This window comes from Anas acuta, chromosome 5 (assembly GCF_963932015.1).
Source record: "Anas acuta chromosome 5, bAnaAcu1.1, whole genome shotgun sequence".
In the NCBI taxonomy this organism is placed as follows: domain Eukaryota; kingdom Metazoa; phylum Chordata; class Aves; order Anseriformes; family Anatidae; genus Anas; species Anas acuta.
Window position 1 is genome coordinate 37,063,096 of NC_088983.1, and position 27,481 is coordinate 37,090,576.

The 27,481-nt window shown below is 41.1% G+C and overlaps 1 protein-coding gene across 2 annotated transcripts in view; it reads left to right on the forward strand.

Moving 5' to 3' along the window:
* Positions 1-27,078, forward strand: part of DCAF5 (DDB1 and CUL4 associated factor 5) — a 69,546-nt gene extending 42,468 nt beyond the window's left edge. For both annotated transcript variants that reach the window (XM_068684167.1, XM_068684168.1), the window contains exons 7-9: positions 8,868-8,934; positions 18,534-18,661; positions 25,018-27,078. In XM_068684167.1, the coding sequence (XP_068540268.1) occupies positions 8,868-8,934; positions 18,534-18,661; positions 25,018-26,826 (2,004 nt within the window). In that variant the 3' untranslated portion in view covers positions 26,827-27,078. The remainder of the gene's footprint in view (positions 1-8,867; positions 8,935-18,533; positions 18,662-25,017) is intronic.
* The last annotated feature ends 403 nt before the right edge of the window (positions 27,079-27,481 follow it).

Below are 27,481 nucleotides of genomic sequence, written 5' to 3' on the forward strand. Positions count from 1 at the left end.
CTGCAGTCATTCCTACTTAATACATGAAAAGCAGTCAGTCTGCAAATATTCTGTAGCGCTTGCATAAAAGAAAACGAGTCTTACTGTGTCTTAAGTTGGCACCCTTCAAGAATTATTGATTGAGGCTGTATTTTGTTTTTACTTTCTGTAAATGGCAGATTCAGTCCCAGATACATGCGAACATTACATACATAAAAAATAACACATGAGCAGTGCATCTGGCTATGGACTGCTTTGTTTATTTATTCCCCATTGCTTTTGGTAATTGACATATGGGAGGCTTGTACTAAAAATGGCTCTTCAGAGCCTGGGTCTTGGCAGAAGGGGCTGGGAGTTTCCTCTAACCCTTATGGTTCAAATCACCCCTTCCCCTGTTCCCTGGGGCATCCTGCCAGCCCTGTTTCCTCTCTCCCTTCTCTACTGAATTCCTGTAAGCCACTAGTGGAGGTTTTTAGGCCTCTGGATAGTCATGGATAAGCCCAAAGGGACCCATACTGAAGCTGAATTTTGGAGCCCTGACTCAGAAGACTTTGAAGCCTGCAGGTCTGGTGTTCCTTGTAGGTGCATCACAGGAGACCTGCAGTTCAGTAGTATCACTTGCAGGACAGGGGAGAGGGAAGGGAGAGTGAGCACTACAGTGCTAAACAAGCCAAGGGGGCTGTACTGACAGCTGTACTACGAATTCTGGATAATCCTGACTAATACAATATTTGATTTTAGCATATCTTTGACAAAGTAACAGCCGAAGAAATCAAAACAGAGCAGTTGGGCTATATGCAGTTTCAGCCATGTGCAGAAGAGTTCCCTTAGTATGTTCAGATAACGTTATTGCTTTCTTTGGAACATATTTCCCTGCCATAGAAATCCACAGTAAGAGTTTCTAAGTTGCTTTTTTGTTCGTGAATAAAATTACTGTTATGGCCCCTGTGCATAGCAAAAAGGCAGCTGTAAAACAGTGATGGATTGCTCCTGATGATGCTTCTGTAAGCGTTTAGGACTGCCCCACACAGAGTTGGCTGCTTGTAAGATTAAGGATTTAGGGAGTGGGAATACAAAGTTTTGGCTTTGAACTTTATGTACTAGCAGCGAGTTGTGTTTCTCCAGTCTGCTGTGTCATGGCTTTTCTTTTTCCAGTTCATGAGATAGGCATGCTTCGTGCTGAGGAACGAAGTTACTGCTGAAAAAAGCCTTCGGAGGTACTTTCCTGGTTCCTAGGCCAAGATGGAAATCTCAGGCTCTTGTTTGTGCCAGTTTGAACCCTCCTGAAAAACAGTCTCAAATGCTGCAGGTTGCAAGCTGCTCTCCTTGCTTATATGAAAAAGGTGGCTGTTTAAAAGCAAAGGTTTCGTAATGCCGTGGTGCTATGAGAACTAGTTGTAGGTTAGTCTTGCATTATGTCAGACTGCACAACAGATATGATTCAAGCCATAGGATTTATTACGGAGTAGAAGATAAAAGAACGTATAGGTATCCTTTTTAGTAGATAAATGATTTTAAGAACCATAAACTTCCCAAAACATGTTTCAGTAATAATTTTCCTAGTTATTTCTCTTCCTGCTTTAGGTCTAGTTATTGAAAGACACGAACAAGAGAAGAATAGCCTGCACAGGTGACTGTTCTTCGTTACCCCACCCTACCCCCGGGATACCTAGCTTGAAGGGAGGAATTTCTTAGTTGACAACAGTGACAGCTTCTAAAATAAGAAAAGGCAGCCACTCTGACTGGGGTTGCACTCTGAGGGGACAAACAAGGCAGTATGGCATCGAGAGGGGAGGTCCTGTATGTTACTTAGGCCCTTTTGGCACTCACCTGAACCTGGCTGAAATAGCTGAAGCAGAGGAAATGAATTGGATGACTGATTGTGATTTACTATGGGATTTTAGTGTTCTAGGTACTGAACCAGCCTCTACTGTGCCATGAGCTCTGATGGTGGCACAAGGAGTGTAAGTGGAAGCATACCCGGCAAAGAGGCCAGCAGATGATCATTAGAGCAGGTTTTTCAAGTTGTACTTGGTAGGAATTCTATCCTGAAAGCCTGGATTCATCAGCATACAGAAACAGCCTGACACAAAGATCAGGGCTTGCAAAGAGATGCAATATTTAGCCCAACTGATGGCTTGCTTCTTGACTGCTAAAGGAAAAAGCTATATATCTGCTTTGTGGGAGTTCTTTTTTTTTCTTTATTCCTCTGGAAATGCCCTTCTCAAACTATGTTATCTTGCTGCTTTGTGTGCGTGCTCCTTGTTGCTTCTTGAATAGGAAGACATGTCTTCCTCCTCCATAGAAAATTAGACCTTCGAGATGATCAAGTCCAACCATTAACCGTATGCGTCCTTAACTCATCTTCCTCCTGGTTAGTGGGTATTCTAAACAAAGATGACTTGAAAATAAATGTGGGCTTTCTGCTTGCAGAGAAGTGCAGACTTGGCACTAAATTCTGTTCAAATTGTAAATTAAATATCAGTCATTTAAAACAAAAATTCTGGGTTTTTTGAGATGCCAATACTGCATTACACACCTTTCTCATAAATGAGACTGCTGTGCTAAGATGCAGCTGTAAGAAAAGGAATTGGTTGTCATGTCAAATATGGTTCTCACTATACATTACATATTTAGCATGAAAAATATTTATGGTTGAGATATTTTATATATACACATATATGTATGTATGAGGTGACCTTCTGAACGTTTTGGTTTTACGTGCTTGTACTTTGCTTTCTCATCCCCTTTGAAATAGTTTCATGAGAGGTAGATCATGGTGATTTCATTGGCATTTTGTTTGGTTCAAGGATGACTTCCCATTTGGGCCTCCTTTTTTCATTAGGGAGGCATGATTTTGGTTTTCTCTCAAAGATGACACTCTGTAAGTAGCCACTGTTGTTTTTTTGTTTTTGTTTTTGTTTTTTTAAGAAAAAACGTAAATCTGGCCAGTTCATAATTATTGAGCCCTCAGGTCTTCTGTCAAATTTGAAATTGTCTGCAAAGCTTAAAAGTTCTTGAAGTTGGGTTAGTGCCACAAAGAACAAAATAGCATACACCTGGTTTCCTTAGGAGACCTTTCTCCCTTGGGAAAAATACTCAGTTCTTATATTCTTCATGTAAGTGGTTTCCTTCCCCAAAGTGCTGATTGCTATGAATTTTAATCTCTTGCACAAGTAGTGTTTTTCCAATTCACATCAAACTGTGGTTTGTTCAGTGCATACCTCACCACAGAGATGTCCAAGGTATCTTCTCTTACGCCCAAGAGCAGTTGGGACTTCAGCCTAGCTGACTACCATCAGTCCAGAATTTTCATGAGTTGTCACTGGGAGAAAAACAAAAGCCTACACCCCAACCATGAATTATATTACAGGCAACATACGGAGGACGTTTTGTTGGTCCCTTTGAGGAAGGGACAGGCATACTCAAATGAGTGGGAATTGAGATTTAAGAAGTTGAATCTCTTTCAGAGCTGACTTGGTAAGGCTGTAAGCAGCAGCATGGAATTTGAGTCTGTCCAACTCCTTGCTATCTGTAGGGTGAGTGGCAGTAATTTGGGTGTCAGTGGGCATGTTCAGGGCTTCTTCAGGTTGGCACTTTTCAAATGGTCACCATGGTGCTTTTAAGACAAGTTTTGTTATTTATGTTCTTCTTACTTTTCCTTACATTAGTAGGGCCATTCAAAAGATCTGCTCATATTTTGGGAAAAAAATATCTGTGTCTGCTGGTCCCTTGTCTAGGTCTAAAAGCTTGAAAATGCCTCTGATCTATGTCATTAAGTAAAGGGATTTTATGGAAACAGAAAACGTGGATGTTAACAAAAAACAGTGTAAGGTTTGATTTAGGTATAGTTTTATTAAGTAGTCCATATTCAGTAGTACCTGAGGAAATACAGCCTGTGGGATTTTGAAAGCTTTGAAACCAGCAGTGGTAAGTATAAAAATAAATTCTCCAGAGTGGTATTGCAAAATGCAGTGCTAATGCTACTGTTACAAGGCTATAGCAGTGGCTGATTAGATCTCCATTTATTTATATCAACTGTTCTAATCTCCTTGGGGAGAGAGAAGACAAGAAGAGTTGCAGGGAGCGAGTGGAGATGGCTAGTCCGAAGTAGCGCTGCCAGATTCCTGATGATAGTTCATGTTAATCATTTCATGCGTACTTGAGGCTCAGACTTTCTCCAGCAGCAGACTCTAACCACGCCTGAGAGTTTTCTTCCTTCTAAGGCAAACTACTGAATCAGCAGCTGGTAGTCATCTGGAAGCCTTTTCCTGTCATTGTTACTAACAGCTAGACGTAGCAGCTGATTCTTCCCTTCTTAAAAAATAAATATTAATTATTAGCAACTGCTTTTCTCTACAACCTCATGTTCATGTGAATATGCTGAATGTTGATTTCTGAAGCCCTAGTCAGATACAGCAGCAAAAATGCAGACAATCAAACAGGTGGTTTTAATATTGGTCTCTGCCCCCAGACATCTGAGCATCTGTACTCTCTGCTCAGCGTCTGCTCTCATGCAGAACTCAGTGCTACAGCAGTTCTCTGTGTTATGCTCTGCTTACAGCCTCTCTTCGGAGGGGAGGGTAAAAAGGAGGGAGAGTGCATCCTGTCTTAGCATTTACTTGTTTTTGTAAGCACACATGGTTTTGCCTCTTACTACCTTGCCTGTGTGATTTGATTATCCAGGCTTTTGTTCTTGAAGCAGAAGGTGCTCTGCTAGGAATTACTCTTTGCGCATCCCCTCAGGACCAGAATCCCTTGGACATAATTAAAGTGGAGTCTAAGCATATGCAGCATGATGTTCTTTCATCTACTGTACTCCAAATCCCTTTTCTTTCCTTTCCTTTCTCTTCTTCCTTTTAAGAAGTCTACTCTATCCCCTCAGGATTTTAGCCTTATTAACAAGGGCTTGGTGCACTTCATAGCAATTATTTCTTTGAATTCTCTAGTAGCATGGACTGACTTTTGCAATTCCTCAGTCGTCATCCTGCAGCTTTCAACCAGTGGGGAAAAGTATTGGCTTATTTGTTATGCTAACAACAAGTACATGGGGGGGAAAAAACAAAATCAAGGAAATGTCCCAGTACCATCAGTCCAGCTGTGATCTCCAGAGGCCCTGGGTTCCCATTGCCTTGTGCAGACACTACTGATTGGCATTGCCGCATGGCACAGTGCAGTTCTGGCTTCAGCAGCTTGGGTGCCTGCTCTGGAAGCTTCAGCTGGCACGTTGTTCTTCAAGTAGCAGAGTCATGAAGTTGTGCTTCTGGCTGCCTCTTGGTCTGAAGCTGCAAAGCCATGTTGTACTTCTCAGCTCCCTACTATCACCTGATCTCACAGCAAAAAGGCAAAAGGAATGAGAAAAAGGCAAAAGGCCTTGGGAATTTAGTTCTATGTTATGAGAACAGCAGGAAGAAGCATGTACCCTAGAGGTACGTACCTCTTAACGTGGTAGAAGAATGGAAAACCATGGCAGCTGCTACTGTGGTGGCAGTAGAATGGTGAAGATTCCAAATTGTTGGGTATTTTGCAGAATATGGTATGTTTCTAAGGGTTACTAGTGAGAGCTAATTATTGGAATAAAACTTGAATATATATAAAAACTTCAGCCTGTAGTTTAAAACATCGAATTTGTATCTATCAGTTTCTGGCCGTTATTGATGGCTGCCTGGGTTTCAAGGTTAGACACACAGCTACTTCTTCACAACATCAGCTCGAATCCTCAGCTTTGTTCTGTGATTAGACATAAATTGCAATGTGGGTGCTGCATTTGTACTTACTGCCTCCAGAATGATTTGGCCATATTTATTTGGTTGTTGCAAATGTCACCGTCTTCAGTTAGTTATTAAGCCAGAAGGACATTGTCATGCTTTTAAGTAGATAGTGGAGTTGAGTTTCTCTGTCCTTGGAGAGAGAGGGAAAAAAAACACTCTACTAAGCCAATTCTTTCCTTTTTATTTCTTTGGTACTCGCAGAATCAGAAAAGAGCTCTGGAAGTCACCTGTGCAAAGCTGTTTTTCAGAGCAGGCGTTGTCAAAGTCAGCTCAGGTTGATCAGGGAGCCTAGTTAAATTTTGGTTTTGCAAGGGTGGAGGTTCCCCTGTCTTTCTGGGGCTGAGTTGCAGTGTTTGTCATGCTCCTGAACACGTTGTTCCCTTGTGCTCAGCTGGAATTTCCCTTGCTGTGACTTGTGACCATTGCTTCCTGAGCATTCACCGCATGCCTCTGAGAAGTGTCTGTCCCTGCCTGCTTTGGGTTCCTTTGGGCAGCGGAAGACTATTGGGGTCCGCTCTGACCCTTCACTTTCTTTTCTTCTGGCTAAGTAAGGCCAGTTCCCTTAGCTTGTCCTTGCAGGTCATGTGCCTTCATAGCTTCAGTGGCCCTCCTCCACTTTCTGCCCAGTTTATTAGGGTTGCTCTTGTACTGGGGAATCCAACCGGACACAGTACTCCAGGTGTAGCCTCACAAGGGCCAGGTAAGGTGAGTAATCACTTGTCTTGACGCTCTGGTTGCATTCAAGAGGATGCAGTCAAATTGCCCTTAGTCTGCATTGCTGCAAGGACACACCAATTTTCCCTTTCTCCAAAGTTAGACTCTATCAGGAGCATTTGAAGGTAGTGTGTTCCTCTTCAGTGGACAATGATACACCAGATCTCCTAGACAGTTGACCATTGAGTCTTACAGGACATACAGCATTTTCATCCACAGATCAGTTTTGAAGCTGATTTGAAGAGCCTCAGAGATGCTTAGTTCCCTGCACATATATAATGTGATTTTTCTGTGTTTTGTGTCTGGTACGGGATATCTGAAACCTGTCACTTCTGGGCCTGACATTGATAGGCTTGTTTGATTTCATACATGAAGTGGTAAATTGCTCTCATATTAAAGGAGTTGTTGGAACTTCTGAATTTATGACCACAATACATTAAAAAAAGACACCGAGCTTTTTAGATGTTTTAGAAGTCTTTTTTTTTTTTTTCTCCACATCATAGACAAACCAGTTCTTGCTTCAGCTGCACACTTCGGTAATAAATGTCAACAACAGGCAACGTTTTCATAACATTAAGCATAAGCTTTTTTTTTTTTTGCTTTTTTTTTTTTTCTTCCTATGGGGCATTTTCTGTGTAACAAAACACATGAGAGCTGCTTTCTTTCTGGTTGCTGGGAGGTTGCCTATGAGAGCCCTGATTTGTGCGGATCTGGCACCGCAGCTCAGCCTGCTGTGGGCTAACGTTTATAAGCAGTGAGATGAAAGGGAGGCACGTATTCCTGGCACCAATAGGTCAGTTTGGCAGAGGTAAGCTGCCTAAGTGCTTGAACACGTTGACTTGTAGAAATTGCTTTCTGGCTTGGAAAGGAAGGGTCTATGAGTGATGCAGAACTAGCGCACACACGTTTGTAATGGAACTGGTGTTTGATCAATGCTTCTTACCTGTCAGAAAATGTGCAGAGTTGCATTCATAAATGCTTACTCACATCCTACATCCTTAAAAATAAGAGAAAGAAGAATGGCTGGATTGTGATAGTTGGACGCCAGACAAGGGACTTCAGTGGTTGGTAATTGCAATTTTTGTGGCTGGAAACATCCAAACTCTGCAAGAATGTAATTAGCATTGCAAACAGAGTATGTGTAAATTTATAGCAGCTTCTCCATGTTGGTATATATATTTCTTGTTTATTTGATTCTCAGTCCTGTGTTATTCCAGGATTTATCTCCTCACTGCTTGATGGTACTTTGCCTGATGAGATTAGATATCCCTGGAGAGTGAAAGACAAACCAAATTATATTTGAGCCAAACAAAACAGAATTTTCTCGTATCAATGGATAAAGAAAGAGACAGACTTGCTCTGTTTATTTCTTTTACTTCCCTCCCTCCCTCCAAATAATTATAATAATAAAATAATTAAAAACCAGCTTATTGATTGCATTGATTAAGCAGAACCCATAAGTGTGCTGAGGATGGTAGATTTAAACTGTCTGCACCAATGTAACTGGAATTGGTATCTGCCAGTGTTTCCATTATGTGTCTTCTCATCTCTTAATTAGGGATTTACAGTTTATTGGATAAGAGATATTTGAAGACAAGGCACAATTTATAGCCTCTCTTAACTGAGGGGCATAAGCTTTTTACCATGTCAGATGTCACTTGTCATTCCAGTAAATGTTTGTAGTTTATTAAGTAGGGCTACTTCAGATTGCATTACTTCCGAAACTTATACACCATAAAGCTTGCTTTTTGTTCGTGTACTGTTGAAAAAGGGCAGCTGTCCATCTCTTCAGAGTAGCTGTAACCAAGAGAAAAATAAACTATATGATTCACATGTGGTTTTTGAACAGTTTGAGACTTGGTGACAGTGTTTAGCTTTGGTTTTGTTCAGTGCTCAAGACTATCATCATCACTGACTGACCTTTGATGGTCTTCAGCAGACTGCTGTGAGCCACACGTGTTGTGCTTATGTGCAATGAAAGTGCTAGCTCTCTTCTTCAGGTATGTGTTTGAAGAAGATTTCCTCAGTAGTTCAGAAGGAGAGAAAAAAGGGTGAGTGGCAGACATTAAAAAACTGGCAAGAGTTGCAGGCTGCAAGATCCATGTTTGCTCTAGTCCTGTAGGTGTTAAAGCCTGTAGCCTTATTTGACATAGAAAACTTGCACTTTGGGCAGTAGGCATTAGATACACGAAGCATGCTTTTAACTTTGGTCCGTTTATAAGCATGTAGCATTTTTCTGTGGGTACCTCATCCTTGTTTAAGGATAAGTTGATCAGTGAGGTGCAAAGAATGAGGAAAACTGTCTCATTTTCTTTTTATTTTTGGAGAAACTAGATCAACAATCAAATAAAGTAATTCAGGTGATACCTTGTGGTAAACTGCTTTTATTTTTATTCTTAACAGTACATTCTTTCGGGCTCTGATGACTTCAATTTGTATATGTGGAGGATTCCTCCGGATCCAGAAGCAGGTAAGTTCTGTTGTTTTGGAATTTGGGGGTTTAGGGTGGAGAACGCCTGACAAATACTAATCTGTTTTTGAAAAATTGCTGTTTTCACTCTGAATCCAGAATTGTTCTGGTGAAAGCTGGATGGGGAGAGTTTACGGACACATAATGCAGTCTCTGGGTAGCAATGGACAATGCTATTTGAATCTGTGATCATAGTGGGTTTCTTTGTATTTCTTTTCTCTTATAATGATCATTTAAATCATCCGGATGAACTGACAGAGAGAGCTGTGGCTGGAGGCAGGGTCTGCCTTTCCTCCTTCGCTTGGTAGACAAGAGTCTACTAATTCTGCTGCTTCTAAGCTGATCTGAGCTCACTGAAGTACTCAGATCTGTTACTAAGAAACTTCATCCCATAATGAAGCTTGCAGCGTAAAATGATTCTGGCCAGTTTTATACAATGCCACCCTCCTCTTCCTTTCCTCCTACCCCAAAACCCTCCTGCTGAATTCTGACACAGAGCAGGTATGTTCTTGGACGTTCTGGTGGAGGAGCACTGTAGCTGGTAGCAACGATGACCACTTACGACTGTTTTGACCTTTCTCCAAGCTGGGGCAGACACAGTAAGCAAGTAGCAGCAGTAATCCAAATCTGCATAGAACAGGAGTTGGGGGTGTTAAAGAAAAGCAGCAGAGTGGGATATAACAATGGTGTTGCAAATGCTATACAGTTGGTCGGTGCCTGATTTGGTACTGTCTGGTATTGTGTAGGATCTGACAATGCGATGCCATCCATTACTATCTCTAGGCCTTATAACATCAGTACCTCTCTTCTGTGGAAACAATTCAAAATGCCCTTTCAGAATGGTGCTGAATCTTTGTTGAAAGACTTAAGACTCCAGGAAAATCCACTACAGTTTTGGTTTTTAATAGCTCTCACAGTTTAAACTCCACATTGTAGTGGTATTAAGCACAACCAAGAGTTCTTTCATGGTCTCAGGTGCTCTAGCAATAGTGAGACAAAATTACAGTCTGCTTTGGAGGTGAAGTGGAAAGATTTTGTTTTGCTTTGAAAGGCCATTAATCACCACGGTGTAATCCACAGCTAAGAGGATGACTAACCTCTAAAAGGTTTGTTTAATGCCAGAGTTTTGAGGAAAATGTCCTTCTAATCTTGGATTGGTTATTTAATGAACATTTAGTGTTGCAGTCCAGAAGTCCTAAAGATGGCCCTATTAAAAATATCAGTACCTCAACCTTCTGCCCTTTTCTTGAAGGGTTTATAGAGACTTCCCTCTGCTCGGCTTTCCCTTTGTATGATTTCCTTCTTCATTTGTTATTATTTTATTACTAAATATGGAATTTCTTCCTATCTAAAGCAAAAGTTACATACATTTACATTAGTTACTTATCTGTATATTTTCTTGTGCACTGTAGTAACATATACAAAATGTAATTCTATACTTATCCTCACTGCATTTATAAATTCTGGGTTTGGGTTCTTGTACTTGGCTGTGATGCTTTTGAAAACTTTTTTTTTCCAGACAGCTACAGCTGACAAACCTTGTATCTGGAACCTGTGCACAAGGACTGATAGCTGGAATTGTCATAAAAACCTGTCTTATGTGTTTGGGTCAGCTTTTTTGTTTCTGCTTCTTGTAACTTGAGGAAGGGTGTCAGTAAACTTGCAACATTTCAGTTACAAAATGAATTACTTAATGTCAATTGCCTTCAGTAATTGCTTAATAGCATCTGAAGATCCTGTAGCAGGAACCTGTATGTCTTAGAGAACTGCTCATGAGACTTACTGAAGGAGTTTTAAAAAGCTCATGAGTATTGCTTTGATAAACCTAGAAATTTGGTTTCTGTGGCAAATCTCATCAGCCATCCAAGTCACTTGTGATAGTCTTATGGAAGTTCTTCTTTTCTTCATTCAGCCCTTGAAGGGTTGGGCCTTTTTTGAATGTGATGAAACATCCTTTTTTTAAATCTGGTCCTGTGGCCCATGATAATTCAACTGGAGAGTTTGCTCTGCCGCCTCCTTGGAGAAGTCTTGCTATAGGGTATGGAGGCATTAGAAACCTTCTGCTTCAGAGGAAAACTCCTTATTCTCACGTCTGAGCTTAAAATAGAAATGTCTTTGGGTCTGTAATCTGAGGGGGTGGGATGTGGTTTTTTCATTTAAATATTGTACAAACTAGACAGGATGATGTAATGTCCTGTACTGTCAGTTGATATTTTAAATAAAAATATCACCCTGACCGATTTCTATCTTTCCAGTTGAATTCAGACATTGTGTTGCTATAAATATTTACGGTACAACTCCCTTAAATTATATCAGCTATTAATATAAATAACATAAATAGCAACTTATTTGCAAAAATAAACCTTTTTATAGAGCTGTGTGCTTAGGGACAGCTCTGAAACAGATTGTTTTGGTTTCATCCAGGTATAGCAAGCATGAGCTAATTCATGGTTAGCAATATTACTACACAAAAGATGAAGAAGACTAGAATAGAATACATCAGTCAGACAACTGCAAACTTATTTCATTGTGGAGGAATGCAGTTACCTGTGTTGGTATTTTGCCAGGAAGATGGAACAGATTCTGCTGGTTTTATGGCAAATAATTATAGTTTAGAGGTGTCTTCCCAGTCGGTTGCATTGCGTCATTCCCCCTCAGCTGGAGATTCCTCCAGTGGTTTTGTTCAGATGAATTTTTAAGACAAGATCCATTTGGGAGCTGGGGAAGAGCAAAAGATACTCCCCAAGCTGCTTAGGGAGCTATTCTGCTGAAGAGCCTTACTGTCTTCCTCCACAACTTTAGATTGTTCTAAATAAGCCAGGACTTCCAATGCCAAAAAGGAGTTTCTTTTTTACCACCTTTTTGTCCTTTCTTGAAGATAGAATAGCTTGTTGATAATTCCGCTTCCTCTTCCATCTGAGTGCTACCTAGCTTTCCCCTCTTGCCAATCGTGTGGTAAATTTGTTAGCCAACTTCCTCTTTAAAGCACATATTCCAGTTTTCTTCAGAGGCAGAGGTTCTAGCACAACAAATACATTGATCTGGTAGAAGAAAAGCAGTCCTGAGTTTCCATGGCATTTATTTGACTTGAAGGCAAGCTAGAAGTGAGAACAGACATCGGCCCTAAGTGACCTGCCCAGCAAGCCTGTTAAACAGCATATGCACTTCAGGCAGTATTTAAACCTAACTTCCATAAATACAGCCTCTTAGTAAAGAATCCCCGTTCAAGACAGAACCTGACACGTCTTGCGGAGTAATAGAGGGCTTAGTAGGAATTTACATTCCTCACCCACTACTCTGAATCATCTCTGCAACTCAGAGCTTGTCTCTCTTGCTTTTGAAATACTGCTCGAAGATGCTTGTGAGGGACATGGTATTTGTGATAGAGAAGGCAGTTGGCGATCCTTCAGTTTGCATTGTCGGGCTCTTACCAGAGAAACAAAAACTTGACTGAAGTCTGAAAAACTTGACTAAATCAGAACAGCAAACTGTTTCAAAACCTCTTCTTAATTCTGTCTTTAGCTGCTAGCAAGAAAGGGCCCATCATTGTGGTCCAGTTACTAAACTAATTGCATCAATTTTGAGCAGAACTGATGCAATTTTTTCTTCCTTTTTTTCTTTGGTCACTGTAAATGCAGACGGCTCCTTAGACTTGAAGAATTCTTCAACAGATCTTTTCATAACACTTGAATGGGGTTATCTCATTGGAGACAGCTTTCCCCAGAAGCATTTAGCAGTCCAGGAATGCTACACGAGACTCCCTGTCTTACCAAACCCTCTCTTACCTGGCAGGGAAGGGAGATGTTCTTGACCAGCCCTTGCTGTTCTCACTAAGATGCTGTTCTTTGACATGACCAAAGTCAGCCTTGCCTGTGCTGCAAGGAAACCTTGAGTTTGCTCTGGCTGCTGCCACAGCTGGACTCAGATTCCTGATCCCACTAGAAGGGATGGTGCAGGGACCTGTGCTCTCTGGGCAAGAGTGTTTGTGTTTAATCTAGCTTCTCTACAGACACTTCTCCGAGGAGCAAAGCCGTCTGCTGGCATGCATTGTACAAAGCAAATGCAGGTGAGTAAGTGACCAAATGGACGTTGAAAGGGGTCTGAACATAATTTGCTGCCCTGACAGCAGAAGCCCTGTACGCTGTGAATGTTTATTTGCCCGACTGGTGGAAGAACATGAAGCAACATTAGAGTTCTACAACATTAAGCAGTGTTGGTGCTTGCATAGCCTCTCTTCCGTGAGCATTTCATGACCTCATAGGATTCAAATTCAGGGCTGTGGCCTATGGACTAAATGTGTCCTGCATTATTACTATTATTATTAATGAAAACTAAATTATTTTTAAGTTAGCTTTCTTTGTAGTGCCAAGTACTAGAGTGAAACGCTGTGCTGTGGCACACTGGCAGCAGCTGCAGATATCTGGTTCTTCTCAGGAGCTTTCAACACTTTGAGTAATTTGCAAGGCTTGTATGAAGTTATGCATTAGTTTATGGAGCGTCTTTCTACCTTATATGAACAACCAGTGGGACTTCTTTCCAGTGTCCTAGATAGAAAGGACTTCTTTTTAATGAGGTCATTTAATTCCTTTGTTACAGAGACCGTGGAGATTGTTTCTTATCCCAGGAAGTTCTCCAGTACTTTGACTTCTTTTTAAATATTTGGAGCAATACAGCTTCTATTACTTCAGAGACTCTTCCATGTTCTTACAGGATTTCTGCACTAGGGCACTCTTTTGAATAAGCACTTCCCTTTTTTCCTTATTTTCCAAATAATTTGTTCAATTGTTTGTTTTAAATACTGCAAAGTGTTACAGAACTTCTCCATGGGAAGATTGCTGTCCAAGTGGCTTGCTCTCCCTTATTATGTTTTCCAGTGTTTATTTGCTTTTTAATTTGGTGGTGTGTACCATCGAACATGTTCTCTGTATATGAAACGCTATATTATTTGCATAAATATGAAAATATGCATAATTAATACTTCATTACATAATATTCAAACGCATAATAAAGCAAGCAAAAATATATTCCCTTTGACAACTCAGTAGACATCTACTGCTTCCAAGGCATTGTAGTGTTGTTTCCTTCAGTCTGTATTAAAGCCTATAGGTACGCCATGTTGCCATGGCATTCTTGTCAAGTTTGCGTAGAGGAAATCACTTTTAAAAGTGTATATTTAAAATGTGCACTTTAGATTTAAGCTCTAACAAGTTGTTTGTGGCAGCTGGACAAATATCATAGTAGAGATATTTAGAGAATTTTTTGAGACTTTGAATTGCTCCTCTTTGGTACACCTATTTGCAGGGTATAGAAAAAGAAGGATTTTCTTGACATTTCCCTTTGTGTATCAAATAAAAGCAGACCAGCACAGCTAGAACACTAAATCACTAGTCAGAACTGTCTGTAAGCATAGCAATTTTTGGAAGGCTTTGCAAAACCAGCTAGTATATCTCCATCCCCTCCTCCAGTGGGTTAGAAAGTTAAAAACCTTCTAAAATCTAAATAATCAGCCTGTGAAGACTTTTAAAAGTTTTTTTTTTTCTTTAATAGTACCAACATGTATGCAAGCTAAATCCATGGCATTTGTATAAATACTGTGTGTAAAAGTGTGGTAACTATCCAAGAATATGAAAGCTGTCGTGCCAAACCAGTTGCAAGACCTGTGCATGCCACTAAATTCGAAAGCAACACCGCCTTCCCCCCAAAAAAGAGCTAACTTCAAAAGCAAAATTTTAAGTTTTGTTGTGATAACAGAAGCAAAACAATGGAAATAGAAACACCAGTTTAAGTGAAGACAGCAAAAAGAAAAATAAATAGAAATCATTACGTATAAAAATGGAAGATGGCACCAGGAATTTGAGCGCTTGGTGGCCAACCTCAACTTAATGCCGAGATTATTTTTATTTTTTTGGCAGCAGACGTGAGCAAACTCGGCTCACACTGTGCGATGGCTAGAAGCTGTACAGCTGCAGCTGAGCCTCTGCTGAGCCTGGACTGTTGAGGCCTGCTGAGAGACCAGGGGGATTCCAGACAAGTCTGGACACAAGCATGTCTGCCACGTAGATACTCATGTAATATGATAGCAGCTTTGCTGGACGACTGTGAAGTGGAGAGGATAAGGATGGAGAAGAAGGCTCTGCATTAAGCGTTGGTTTAGAGACATCACCAAAGCGTATAGGAGTTGATAGACTAAAACTGCATCAGGCGAGGGAGTTCTCCAAAACCAAGGGCCTGGGGCAATCTCTTACATTTGACACAAAGATTATCAGGACGCTGCTGGAGTCAGTACTTTTCATTTTAAATTATTAAAACCTTTCATACTACTGGAAAAAGCTGTCTGCTAAACTGTGGTTCCACTAATCACAAAGCTCTTGGGGACTTTTCCTGTAATTGGCAGTTAGTTGTTTTAAGGGGCTTTGTAGGGAAGTTCACTCCAGTGCATGTTTGAGTGTTGTGCTTCCTCTTTACTATTAACAGTGTGAAAGGACCTATTAGAGCAAGTCCAGAGGAAGGCCACGAGGATGATCAGAAGGCTGGAACAACATCTCTCCCATGAAAACAGGCCAAGGGAGTGGGGGTTGTTCAGCCTGGAGAAGAGAAGGCTCAGGGGAGACCTAATAGCGGCCTGCCAGTACCTAAGGGCGGCCTACAGGAAAGCTTGAGAGGGATTCCTTGTCAGGGACTGTCATGACAGGATGAAGAGTAATAGCTTTAAACTAAAAGAAAATAGATTTAGATTAGGTTTTAGGAAATTCCTTACTCAGAGGGTGGTGAGGCGCTGGAACAGGTTGTGCAGAGAAGCTGTGGATGCCCCATCCTTGGAAGTGTTCAAGGCCAGGCTGGATGGGGTTTTGGGCAGCCTGGTCTAGTGGGAAGTTTCCCTGTTCATGGCAAGGGGGGTGCAATTAGATGATCATTAATGTCTCTTCCAACCCAAAGCCCCTATGATTCTGTGATTTTTAATTCAGAAAACTTCACTGTTAAAGCAGAAGGCTTTGGAGTTTCTTCACACTTTCTGAATTTGAGTATGGCCTAGGGAGAGCTGTGTTCTAGACATGGCATGCCGTGTACTTTTCATCCAGTGCTCTTAGTAAATTTATAAACATTGGAAGTTTCAGAAGACAGTTGTGACATTAAATAACTGTTATCACTGTTCTACTAGGAAAGTAATAGTGGGTAAATTCATACCGCTTATGGTCCCAGAAGAGGCCAGTGACTAGCTTCGAAATGCAACCCATTATAATTCCCTATTTGCTTATTGTTTCTCTAACTTCAAATTATTTTGTAAGTGTTTCATTAGGTATATTTCTTGCTTTCTATGGAATTCAGGCAGCTAGAGTCCACTGATAGTTAAAACTTGTTTTCGCCATTACTTGCAGACTTGGAAACATTTCCTAAGCAAATTGTCTCTTCACTACTGAGGCCCTCTTTCCTGGAACGTTTGTCTGCTAGGTCAAGATAAATGCGTTGAGAACTGGACTTGATGTAACCATCTACAGTTTGCTTGATAGATGCAAGTGGATTGACAAGTGTGATTTGGCTGGAAGGAATGCTGTGGGAGTAGGGCAACTTGCCATCAGCCACAAATGTGGTCGTGAATGTCTAACCAGGGCGAGCAGAATGAAAGGGTGTGAGGAACCTCAAAAGGAAACGAAAATCAAAAGAGCCCAATCTGACATTTAATGAACTTGCTATCGAATCAGTTATTTATTAGTCAATTTTGCTTACCCTGGTGAAATCTTGCTGGAATGGCTGAAGGCCAAACTTGTCTTTATAGAACCTCTTATCCAAGCACACCAGAAAATACAGGTGTGCTTGGATAAGAGTACTCAGGTAAGAGAACTATTCCAGGTAGCTCAGTCTCAGAGTAGTTCTAGTGAATATAGAACTACTTTTTCCTTATAGAACTACTGCACTTTCAAGTTCATTGAATTTTAAATGTCTTATAGACAGTCTTTAATATTTTTTTTCTTTCTTTTGTTCACAATCTCTCTTCCCTTCTCAGGCATGTTATCTTTCTATTCCAAAGTGCCTGCAAAAATTGATCTGTGCAAATAGAACACTTCCCAGAAGCTTCGAAGGTCTGTTTGCAGATAGGTTTGAGATTTTTAGGGGGTTGTATAACTCTTCATTTCTGAATCATCATCATTGTGTGTACACATCAGCCTGGTCTTTAGACTGTAGTTGAGTGGAATGGATGGAGTACTTCTAAGAGGAGAAGGGCTAAACAGAAGCTCACAAGCTGCAGTTCTTTATCATTTATGTGACCTAACAAATGGAAGGTGATAGAGGAATGCCTTTTTTTCCCTCTTTTTATTTTTTGACTATTTTATCTTTCTACTCTTTGGTGTTAATGCAAGCTTTTCTTCTGGAAGTGTGTATTGTGGAGAACTCTGACTTCCTGCTTCAGAAGACGGGTGGTTTAACATTGGGTTTAGAGCTCAGACCAGCAGCTATTTCAGAAGAGAGCTCCTCTTGAGGACAAAGAATGATAGCAAACACTTGCAGGAAGAAGAAGCAATTATGTTAAAACTTTACATATGCATATCAGTTTACATATACATAAAGTTTACTTGTTCAGTGTTAAGATGACTATAAGTAGCACATAAGCTATTAAAGTGATTGTAACGTTCTATAAGGTGTGCTTATGACCTTTCAAGTTGTAAGTAGCAAGATTGTTTTCCTCTGAAGTGGTTTTCAGTTTTTACCTCCCATCTTGGTTTCTTTCACTTTCTTTCACTGTTAATCATAGCATGTTGATTGACTCTTGTTTATTCAGATACGAAGGTATGCTTTCTAACAAAGTAATCATTTTATTTACTTTAATAATGCATAATTTGTGGATATATATTAAAAAAATACTGCATGACAGTTTCTTGCTTTGGTGTATAGACTTAGTAAGAGTCAATAACTCAGCTTCTGTTTTGAGTTTTACAATTACTACAGAAGTATTCTGCTTTAATTCTCTCCCTTGTAGAAGAGAATGCTATAACTTACTGGTCAGATTTGTTATTTCAGGGTCCTGTTTAAGCTTGATTCACAGAAATATGAGTTGTTCTAGATCCTGGTCTAGAGAAGACTGTACTAAGTCTAGCTGTATTATAGTGATGCAGGTTAGTAGCCCTGAAGGTTTCCTATCCGTCTGACTAGAGTTAATTGTGACAACGATGAATTGCTGATTTTTTTAAAAAATACAGCTAATAGAAAGTCAACTTCTTTATTTGTCTCTGCTTCGCATTCACAGACTGAGTAGTGTCATGCCTTAGGCACTATGGTTTCACTGGTGATTTCATAAAATATGTATGTTGCTCTTATTCACATACTTGTCCTATTGGGTCAAAAACGTTCTTTGTTTGTTTAGATAGTTGAACTAAAGCTAGCTTCCAAGTCATAATTTGCAGGAAGGATGCTTTTCATCAAACTTGCAGCTTTTCATAGGGGCATTACTCATAAATTTGGAATTCTGCAGCCAACACAGGCCTTAAGTATTGCAGAATAAAGCTGAAGCACATTGTCAAATATAATATGACTTTAAATTATTATGAATGAAAGCAATATGGAAACTTAATTATTCATTTCAGTTGTCCTTGTTTTTCCCCTAGGTGGCATTGGCAGGGTTGTCAATGGTGCTTTTATGGTATTGAAAGGTCATCGGTCAATTGTAAACCAAGTCCGGTTTAATCCTCACACTTACATGATCTGTTCATCTGGAGTCGAAAAGATTATAAAGGTAAGATTAATTATCAGAAAGTGTGTTCTTTCAGTAATTCAGAAAGGAGTGCTTTGTTTTGCTCAAATTCTTCGCATCGTTCATACCCCACGCCCATCCAGTCTTCCCATTATCTTCTTTTCTAAGGTGGTATGTCTTGTTAACTGGCTAAACTGATGCAATTGGCATTTTAACTTAAAACTCCATTTCAGTTTTAAAGGCTTTAGAGATAAGCAATAAGATTGTGATTTCATGTTGTTGTTTTTGTTTTACCTTGAGAAAGGATATATTTTTTTCCCACTTTAATTCTGTATGTTGCTGAAGTACCATACAAACTTAGGAGTTTGGTAACAGCCATAATATGCGATCTCCTAAGACTTCAGTGAAAAATTTAGCAAATTCTCTCTGAATGGTACAGTTGAGCCATAGCATAGCCTGACCTAGCTGAACTAGGCCCAAATACTGCTTCAGGGTCCCTTTTATAATTTCTGTACACACCTCTGGATTAGATCAATTCACCATCCCTTTCTGTGGCTTGCTTCTGAATCATGTAACAATTTATTACATTTTTTAGAAAGTTTGTGTCTTGTTATGTGGAATGTAAAGAGATGGCGAACTCTGTTATGCTCTGGTATTTTTTTTTTGCTTAAAGAAAGCTGATATTGTGGGAGCAAGGCAGAAACTTTTTTTTGCCATTTTTAATAACAGAGGTTGAGAGTGGAGAGATGGGATTATGCTATTTTAATGCACTTTGCATTCTGCTGCTATAGAAATTTTGCTATTATTTATGTCTGCCAAGAGGAAAAAAAAACAGATTTTATTTTTATTAATTTTTAAGTAGGATAATAAGAACTAATGCTGCTTCTACACTTCTGTTGAATGACTTCGTAAAGGTCTTAGCTGCATATGGCTATAAATCGGGTCATTTATTTCCGTGAAGAGTAAATAAATTCTTTAGTAAACTACAAGTTGACTGAAAGAACTTGCCCTGCCAGGGGTCTTCAAATTATGGACTAGAACTGGACAACATAGTGGGACCATGGCCCAGCATCCAGCTGCATCACTTGCTTTACAGCTATCAACCTTTGGTACCTGGTCCTAGTTCAATTTCTCTTCTGTCTTCTAATGGTACTTTTAGTTTGTTTTTCTACGTTTTACATATATTTCACCTGTGTCCCTTGGACAGGTTTGTATGCAAATATCTTGATCACAAATCTGTCAGTTCACAGGCTTTGAACAAAAGAGCATTGAACAGTCTTAGCACCTCGCTGATTTTTTCAATTTCCACGCAGCCAGTCTGCTGCTGTTTAAAAGCAGTTTAGCGAGAGCAATCCATTTGCTTTGGGAATTTGATTCACACAGTCTCAAGCCTCCCTTTTGGACTTCAGATCTGCTGACCCTTCACCCTATGAATCCTTCCTGCGTGAGTGTGCTTGGACTATTGGATTAGCATTGGTATAAACATCCCCTGTGTTGCTTTTGTGTACTTCTGCTAGGGTTTTTCTGTTTTGTTTTGTTGTGTGTTTTTTTTTTTTTTTGCCTAGTGATTAAAAGGTTAGTTTGATTAAGGGTCCAGTCACAGGTTGTGTAATTCTTTGAAAGACATCTCTGCTTGAATGCTTCCTTAAAAGAGAACCACCCGTGGTGTCACAGAATGTGCCGTGCATCTTGTGTAGCTGCTTTGAGCAGCTCAAGTCCCCAAACACTGCAAGCCAGAGAAAAATCCAGGGAAAGGTATAGGAAGTTTTAGAGAGCCTGAAGTTCTTATGCTTTTGTTGTATGCTGTTTTGGCTCAGCTTGTAAAGCACATTGTTTGGTGCTCGAGTTGTTTTAAGGTTCATGTCTTGTTCGTTCTGCGTGGCTTTACTGTTTGAAGGCACGGTCTGAGTAAGCAACAGTTTTGCAGGTGACCATATGGTGGTTTTCTTCTTCATTGCAGCTACTTCTGAGGGCAGGCTGGACACTAGTACCAGCCACTAGCAGTAGGGCAAAACAGGAGAAACAACACCAGCAGTTCTGAGACTCTTGGGTCCGCCTGGTGCAAAGATGCAAGAGCAGCCTGAGGAGAGAGACCTTGCAGGGGCCAGGGGCAGGGAAAAACGTGGCTGGATTGAGGAGTGAGGGAGCAAGGAAGAGAACATCCACATGGGGAAACAGGAGTAAAGGTGGTGGTGGCTGGCAGGAAGGTGAGGGAAGTGGCAGATTGAACACCTGAGAGAGAGCGACAACTTGCAAACCAGTGGAAGAGGGCTGTTTACTGCATTAAAAGCAGTCGAGTCCTTCCCTTGTATGGCTGTCTTTCTCCCACGCAAATGCTTGAAGCGCTTGCCTGGAGATGTTGAGATGACAAGAGGAAGAGCCATAAATAAAAACTGTTGCGAGTATTTTATTTTTTCAATCATCTGCTTAAGAAGTATCTGTCCTTCCACAGTCCTTCAGGTATCTTTTAAAAATCTCTCTGGAATTAAGTCATAGGAGATAACTTCATGAAGGTCGTCTGCTGTTCCATTCCCTCAATTGTAGAAACTGTGATGAATTAAAATGTGGATGCAAGTAGTCAGTTTGTCTGAGCCCTTATTTTTCAGACTAGCTGGCCTAATTTTAGTTCTTGTAGAAGTGAGGAACTGATAGCACCAGCATCAAGGCGTGATACAGACAAGCCATTCAATAATGCCATGTGCTCCTGCCAACACACTTGCTATTTTAATGCTGATTGCAAATGAGATACAAATTCATCTCAGGCCTAGCCCTGCTGCAACGAATAACATTCGCGAGAATGATTTTGACCTTTTCGGTTATCATATTTTGCTGTATTTAATTTTGTAGTAAGGCGGCACCTGCAGGAATTTAATTCAGTAATTCAGTATTTTAGGGTTTGCCCCCTACTAGGAATGGGGATACAGTGGTTAAGCTGAAGTGTGTATATGTATGTGTTAACATTCAAGTGAGGAGGCTTTAGAAACCTAAAATGGTAGTCAGCAAGCTGATTAATAAAGGATGCTTGAAGCCTTGACTCCAAGTATGTATGCTGGATCCAAATAAATTGTTCATTGCCCTGCATTTTGAAAACCTGAACCTCAGAAACATAGCATGGGAAAGCACAGCTGCCAAATAAGTGTCATTTTGCTTGAAAGCATTTGCCACTATGGCTAAGCAACATAAAATAGAAAAAAAATACTACTTTTTCCTCAGTTAAGTATAAGAGGTTGGGATGTGCTGGCAGGAAGATGAGTTGCACTACAGGAGAAATAAACGAGGCTTTCCCTCCCTCTAACGTGTGGGGCTTAGAGGAGGGCCACAGAGAATCAGGCAGTTAGAAGACAGCTCCAGAAAAGCTAAAATGGATAAAGTGTGTAAGGATTTTTAGAAAAAAATACTATTTTGTATTGGAAATGGAAAACTGCCTGATTTTGAGGGCAACTGTCTATCGGGACAGCAGAGCCTACTGGCCTTGTTGCTATGGTGACAGATGAATGTCATTGTGGCGAGCTGCCTTTGCCTAATGAGATAATCTGATGTAGCTGGCTTTAATTATTCTCATGCTAACGGCATAACCATTTCTCTTTAAAAATTTTGGTGGTTTGCCACCATGGAATACAAGAAATTCAAAGATGCTCGCAGCGGCGTCTCTGCTGAAGTAGCGAAGCCGTTTTGTACTCCCTTTTTCTGTTATTGTTCCTATTTTTATATCTGTACTTGGGGCATCAGTGACTAATATTCAGCTCCTTAATCCTCTGACAAGGAAAGAACTTCTTGATAGATTGTTGCTTCAGTGGGATGAGCTGCCAACTTATTTTCTCCAACTTGCTCACATTCTTCCCTGACGTGGCATCAGTCAGAGGATGAGAGAAAGGCAAATGCAGGCCATTTGCAAGGAAGCCCATTTCAGATGCCACAGAGAGAGCGCTGGACAAATTGCTGTCAATTTAAAAACTTCCCAGTTTTGCTGAGGAAAGAGTCTTTGATTTCTTTCTGGGACTCTGGCAGGCCCTTCTACTCCCTCATTGCAAAATGCCTAAAAAGTAGGGACATCAGTCTCCCGTGGCATCTGATCCTGTGCAAACTGTACCAGCAGGCATTCGTGGGGATAAATGCTGAATTCCCCTTGACTTCCCTTTTTTATGTACTCCCTATTGAGAGTACACAAACCCATCTCAGAAGGGAAAATGCCTCACTATGGACTTTAGTTATCTTTTTGGTATTTAACACTGATTTATTTTTTCTGATGCTTGCCTAGTGAGCAGAAAGATCGTGTAGCAATATAAGGATGTGGAATCTCAGTGCTCACTTCTTATACCTTTTTAGATGACTCTTCATCATAAAAAGGACCTCTCCCAGACTGACTTCAGAGCAGACAATCGCTCCTCCACTTATATTGGTTCATGCACAATCTAAAAATTTTTTAATTCTTTTGCTTAAAAAAACAAAAAAAGTCATGACAAAATCCAGGAGCTAACTTGCAATGGTCTTACATGTCCAGGAATATTTAAAACTTGTTCTCTTCATAAAAGTAAATATTGTCCAGGCAAAACTGCACCTGAAGGAGATTCAGAAATCCATCTTTGGAACAGAAACAAGAGAAACAGAGGAAATTTGTCATCCCAAGCAGGGGGCAGAAACAGGAAGCCACTGTGATGAGGAGACCTTCCCTTCGCAAGCTGGAGGTTTAGAACAATTCTGCATTCAAGATGCAAAAACATGTATGAGATGTTGAACTGGATGGCAAAACATGTTCAGAACAAAAGTTTCATAAAACACAGTGATCAGTCGAATTCCACTAGGTCTGTCTGTTTTGAGGAAGGGGAATGCCAGCCTGCTTGTCCAGGCACACAGCATGAAGCATTTACAGGAAGGTGTGTGCTCCCTGACCACAAAAAGGTGTGATCTACCTGCTGAAATGCTCAAGTCTGGGAGAACCCTAGAATTAAGGTTACCTTTACATCTTAAATTTGGCTGCACTGAACAAGTAGCTGCAAGATAACTTATTTTGGTTTTCTTCAGATATTAAAGGTGTAAGATAGATAGTACAGTAGTGAAAACCTCTGTAAATACAGAATTACTGGAATCCTCATGGGCTTTTTTAATTGTGCTTGTCATGGTGGTATGAGATTGAATGTGTTAACTTTGCATCCATGAGATGAGTGCTGATTATCCCATTTACGGAAGCAAAACACTCTATTTGTGAGTGATTTTGGCTACTTGGAGCAAAACTTGTCTAATTTCTATTGGGAAAGGAGTTGGGTGTTTTTGCCGAGGTCTATCCCAAAAGACCAACCTAGAGTAGGTAGCTGGCATAGAAACATATCCTGTGAGTTTATTAGTGTGGTTAATCCAACGCATGACTGAAATCAGATATTGTATCTGAGGCAGTCTCATGGATAAGGTAGCTACTAGCTCTGCACCTGGTAAGTGCTGTGCATGAGATCAGCAGTTACCTAGAGAAAGGTGGTGGTAGTTGTCCAAATACGTGTTTCAGTTGTGTTGTCCCTGAATCTGAGTAAAACTGAGAAAGGTGAGGAGATCCTTTTGTTATGTTTGCTATGGATTAGCAGTTTCTTAAGAATAGAGGTGGATCTTCTTTGGGGCACTTTTTTTTTTTTTTTTTTTTTTTTTTTTTTTTTAGTTTTCCCCTTCATAGTAGGAAAACTGAGGGGATAATAGACTGAGAGCACAGTCAAGGCTGCTGATATTGGTGAAATCACTTCATTTTGCAATATTACTACCTCTTCCCACTTCAAAAATAGCTTTCAGTAAAGCTCTTCTCCTTCACCTTTCTCCACTAACTGAACCTGCTGCTGCATCTTGAGAGGATGTTGGATGCTTTCTTTCCTCCTCAACGGTTCTCTAAAGGGAGTAGTACAACACAGCTTCTCACCTCCATGCATTCAGCTCCCTGCCTGCTGATCAGGTGTGACTGACTGTGCAGCTGGATGAAATGTTGCTCTACATCACTGGCACAAGCAACTCTAGTTTCCTGGGAAACAAGTACCTTCATCCCTCATTAGTGCTAAGACTATACTGTAGGCAACAAACTATTCTTACAGTTAGTGAGTAAGCATCACCTATTACATAAAAATAGAGCCCTGCAATTTGGGAAGAATTATTACACGCTGAAATATTGAAATGGCGGATGATCTGCAGTGTGAGAGCTCTTAGGTTTCTGGATGGGTGAAGAAGATGCAGGAAGAACACGTTTGTGAAGGGGGAAAGAAATCTCTGGAATAATTTTGAGTGTGGGTGTAGGGGGTAAACATGAATAAAAAAAATCTGCAACTTGCAGCTGTTATTAGCATGTGCTCTACTGTTCTATTGCAAATGCTTTAGTAGTTTATGAAGTCAAAGCTGTGTGTACTTTATTTTGTTATTTTATGTTACAGATCTGGAGTCCTTACAAACAGCCTGACTGCACAGGGGATCTAGATGGTCGGATTGAGGATGACTCGCGTTGCCTCTACACTCATGAAGAGTACATCAGCCTCGTGTTGAACAGTGGCAGTGGTTTGTCTCACGATTACGCCAACCAGTCGGTCCAGGAGGACCCGCGGATGATGGCCTTCTTCGACTCCCTGGTGCGCCGGGAGATCGAGGGCTGGAGTTCTGACTCGGACAGCGACCTCAGTGAGAGCACCATCCTGCAGCTCCACGCGGGAGTGAGCGAACGCTCCGCTTACAGCGAGTCGGAGTCCTCGGCCTCTTTGCATCACTCCCCACCGCACGCGGCCGAAGAGTCTGATGAAACTGCCTATAACTTAAGGGCCTTAAGATCAGCGGAATCCCCCTCGGCCAGAGAAGACGTGGCTTCCCGTCAGCAGAGGCTCTCTGCACTGCGAAAGTATCAGGATAAACGTCTCCTGGCCCTCTCCAATGAGTCTGATTCTGATGACAACACCTGCGAGGCAGAGCTGGATACAGACCTGTTCCCACGGCCACGATCCCCAAGTCCCGAGGAGCATGAGTCCAGCAGTTCCAGCAGCAGCAGCAGCACGGAAGACGAAGAGGAACTGAACGAACGGCGCACGTCTATGAGGCAACGCAACGCGCTGAGGCGCCGACAGAAGGTGCAAAAGGAGGAAAGGACTAACACTAACACAGAGAACGTGGCCCCTTACATAGGTGAGGATATCTACGATTACCCCCAGATCAAAGTAGATGATCTTTCTTCTTCGCCAGCCTCTTCACCGGAAAGGAGTTCAGCCAACAAAGAAGTTCTCAAAGAAAGGACCTCTCCTTGTTCAGACAGTGAATCAGTGGAGAGAAAGATTTACAAAGCCTACAAATGGCTTCATTATTCGTACATATCGTATTCGGCTAATAAAGATGGTGAATCCTCCAGAGGAGATGGGGAGAATGATGAAGGGAAACCAGGAACTAGTGGAAGGCACAGTACAGCACACGCGCTAAATAAGGAGGATGCCAGGAACTTGAGCTCAGTGGTTCCTCAAGGTTCCCCAGCTCTTTCTGCTGAAAGCCACAACAAAGAAACTTTAAAGGAGTGTGGTTTGGTAGAAAATTCTAGTAATGGTCAAGCTCATGAATGTGACAATCATCGGCGGGTGGAGAGTCAAGAAAACACATCTGAAGACACTACCAGCGGGGGTATAGAGCATTCCTTTGAGACTAAGAAGCTCAATGGAAAAGCTAACTGCAAAGGGCTAAATAGTTGTACCGAAGAGCCTTGCCTTCAGCCCGCCGGCCTGGTGGAACAGAAAAACAGTCAGAACTGTCAGCCAGCACCAAGCCACCACTCGCTGGTCCCTCCTTTCTCCGCCGTTGCCATCTGTAGCATGTCAGGTCACTGCTCCAGGAACCAGGCTGATGACAGCGAGGAGAGGAGCCTCGACACCTCCTGTGTTAACCACAACAACGGCCACTTGCATCTTCGCCCTTCGTGCTTCAACAACGGACAGAGTTTTGGAGAGCAGGAGGCTGTGATTCAAGGACTACAGGTGCGCTCAAACGCTGACAATGGCAACCTTGCGCAGGTGGGTGCGACCTTGCACAAAGACTGCTGCCTGTCTGAAATGGACTCCAACAGCTACAACGTGAGCACAAGAGAGGATCCTGCTGACTTGCATCCCACAGGCAGTGAGAGCACTCCGTCTCTCGGAGGACTGAAAAGACACAGAGCGGAGCTGGAAGATGCAGATTCAGAGAATTCATCCTTAGAAAAGAAGTTAAAAACATGATAAATGCAAATGTCTGTCGTAGTGTGCACTCAAAAAAAAGGAAAGGAAAAAAAAAGAAAGTATTAAAGGCACATAGAGCTTGGGTCTGAAATGTTGCGTTTGATTCTCCATTCCATTCTTCAGTGGGTCTGTTTTAGATTGCCAATGGTTCATGCTGTATAAAAATCCAACTTACTCCTTAATGAGACTGAGTCTAGTGTACCCATACAAGGTTCTGTTTAAAGTAAATCCTTATTAAGACGGTTGACTGAATTATTCTTGTGTGAACATGTGTCGTTTGTTCAGCCAGCCAACCAGGATGGCTGCTTTAAATTTTAATTGTTCTTCTTAGAAGGAATTTTTCCGTTCTGACACTTATTACGCATTACAGGCTGAAGAATGATTGAATTAGATCACCCTGGTGGTAGCTTGGGGTGTGTTTCTTGTTGAGGAAAATGGGGAATAAACCTTTCTGGCCCCTGTATTCTACTTCGGAGCTAAAGAAATGCAGCCCTTAGGGGAGGATGTTTTCAGAGCTTACTGATACCTTTACAGATGATAGTTCATAAAGCACTCGCTTCTGATACAGTTCAGTGACATTATTTTTATGCCAACAGAAAAGCTATAGGAAATAAGCCTCTTTCCAAAATCAACTTTAGACTGTTCCCATGGTGAC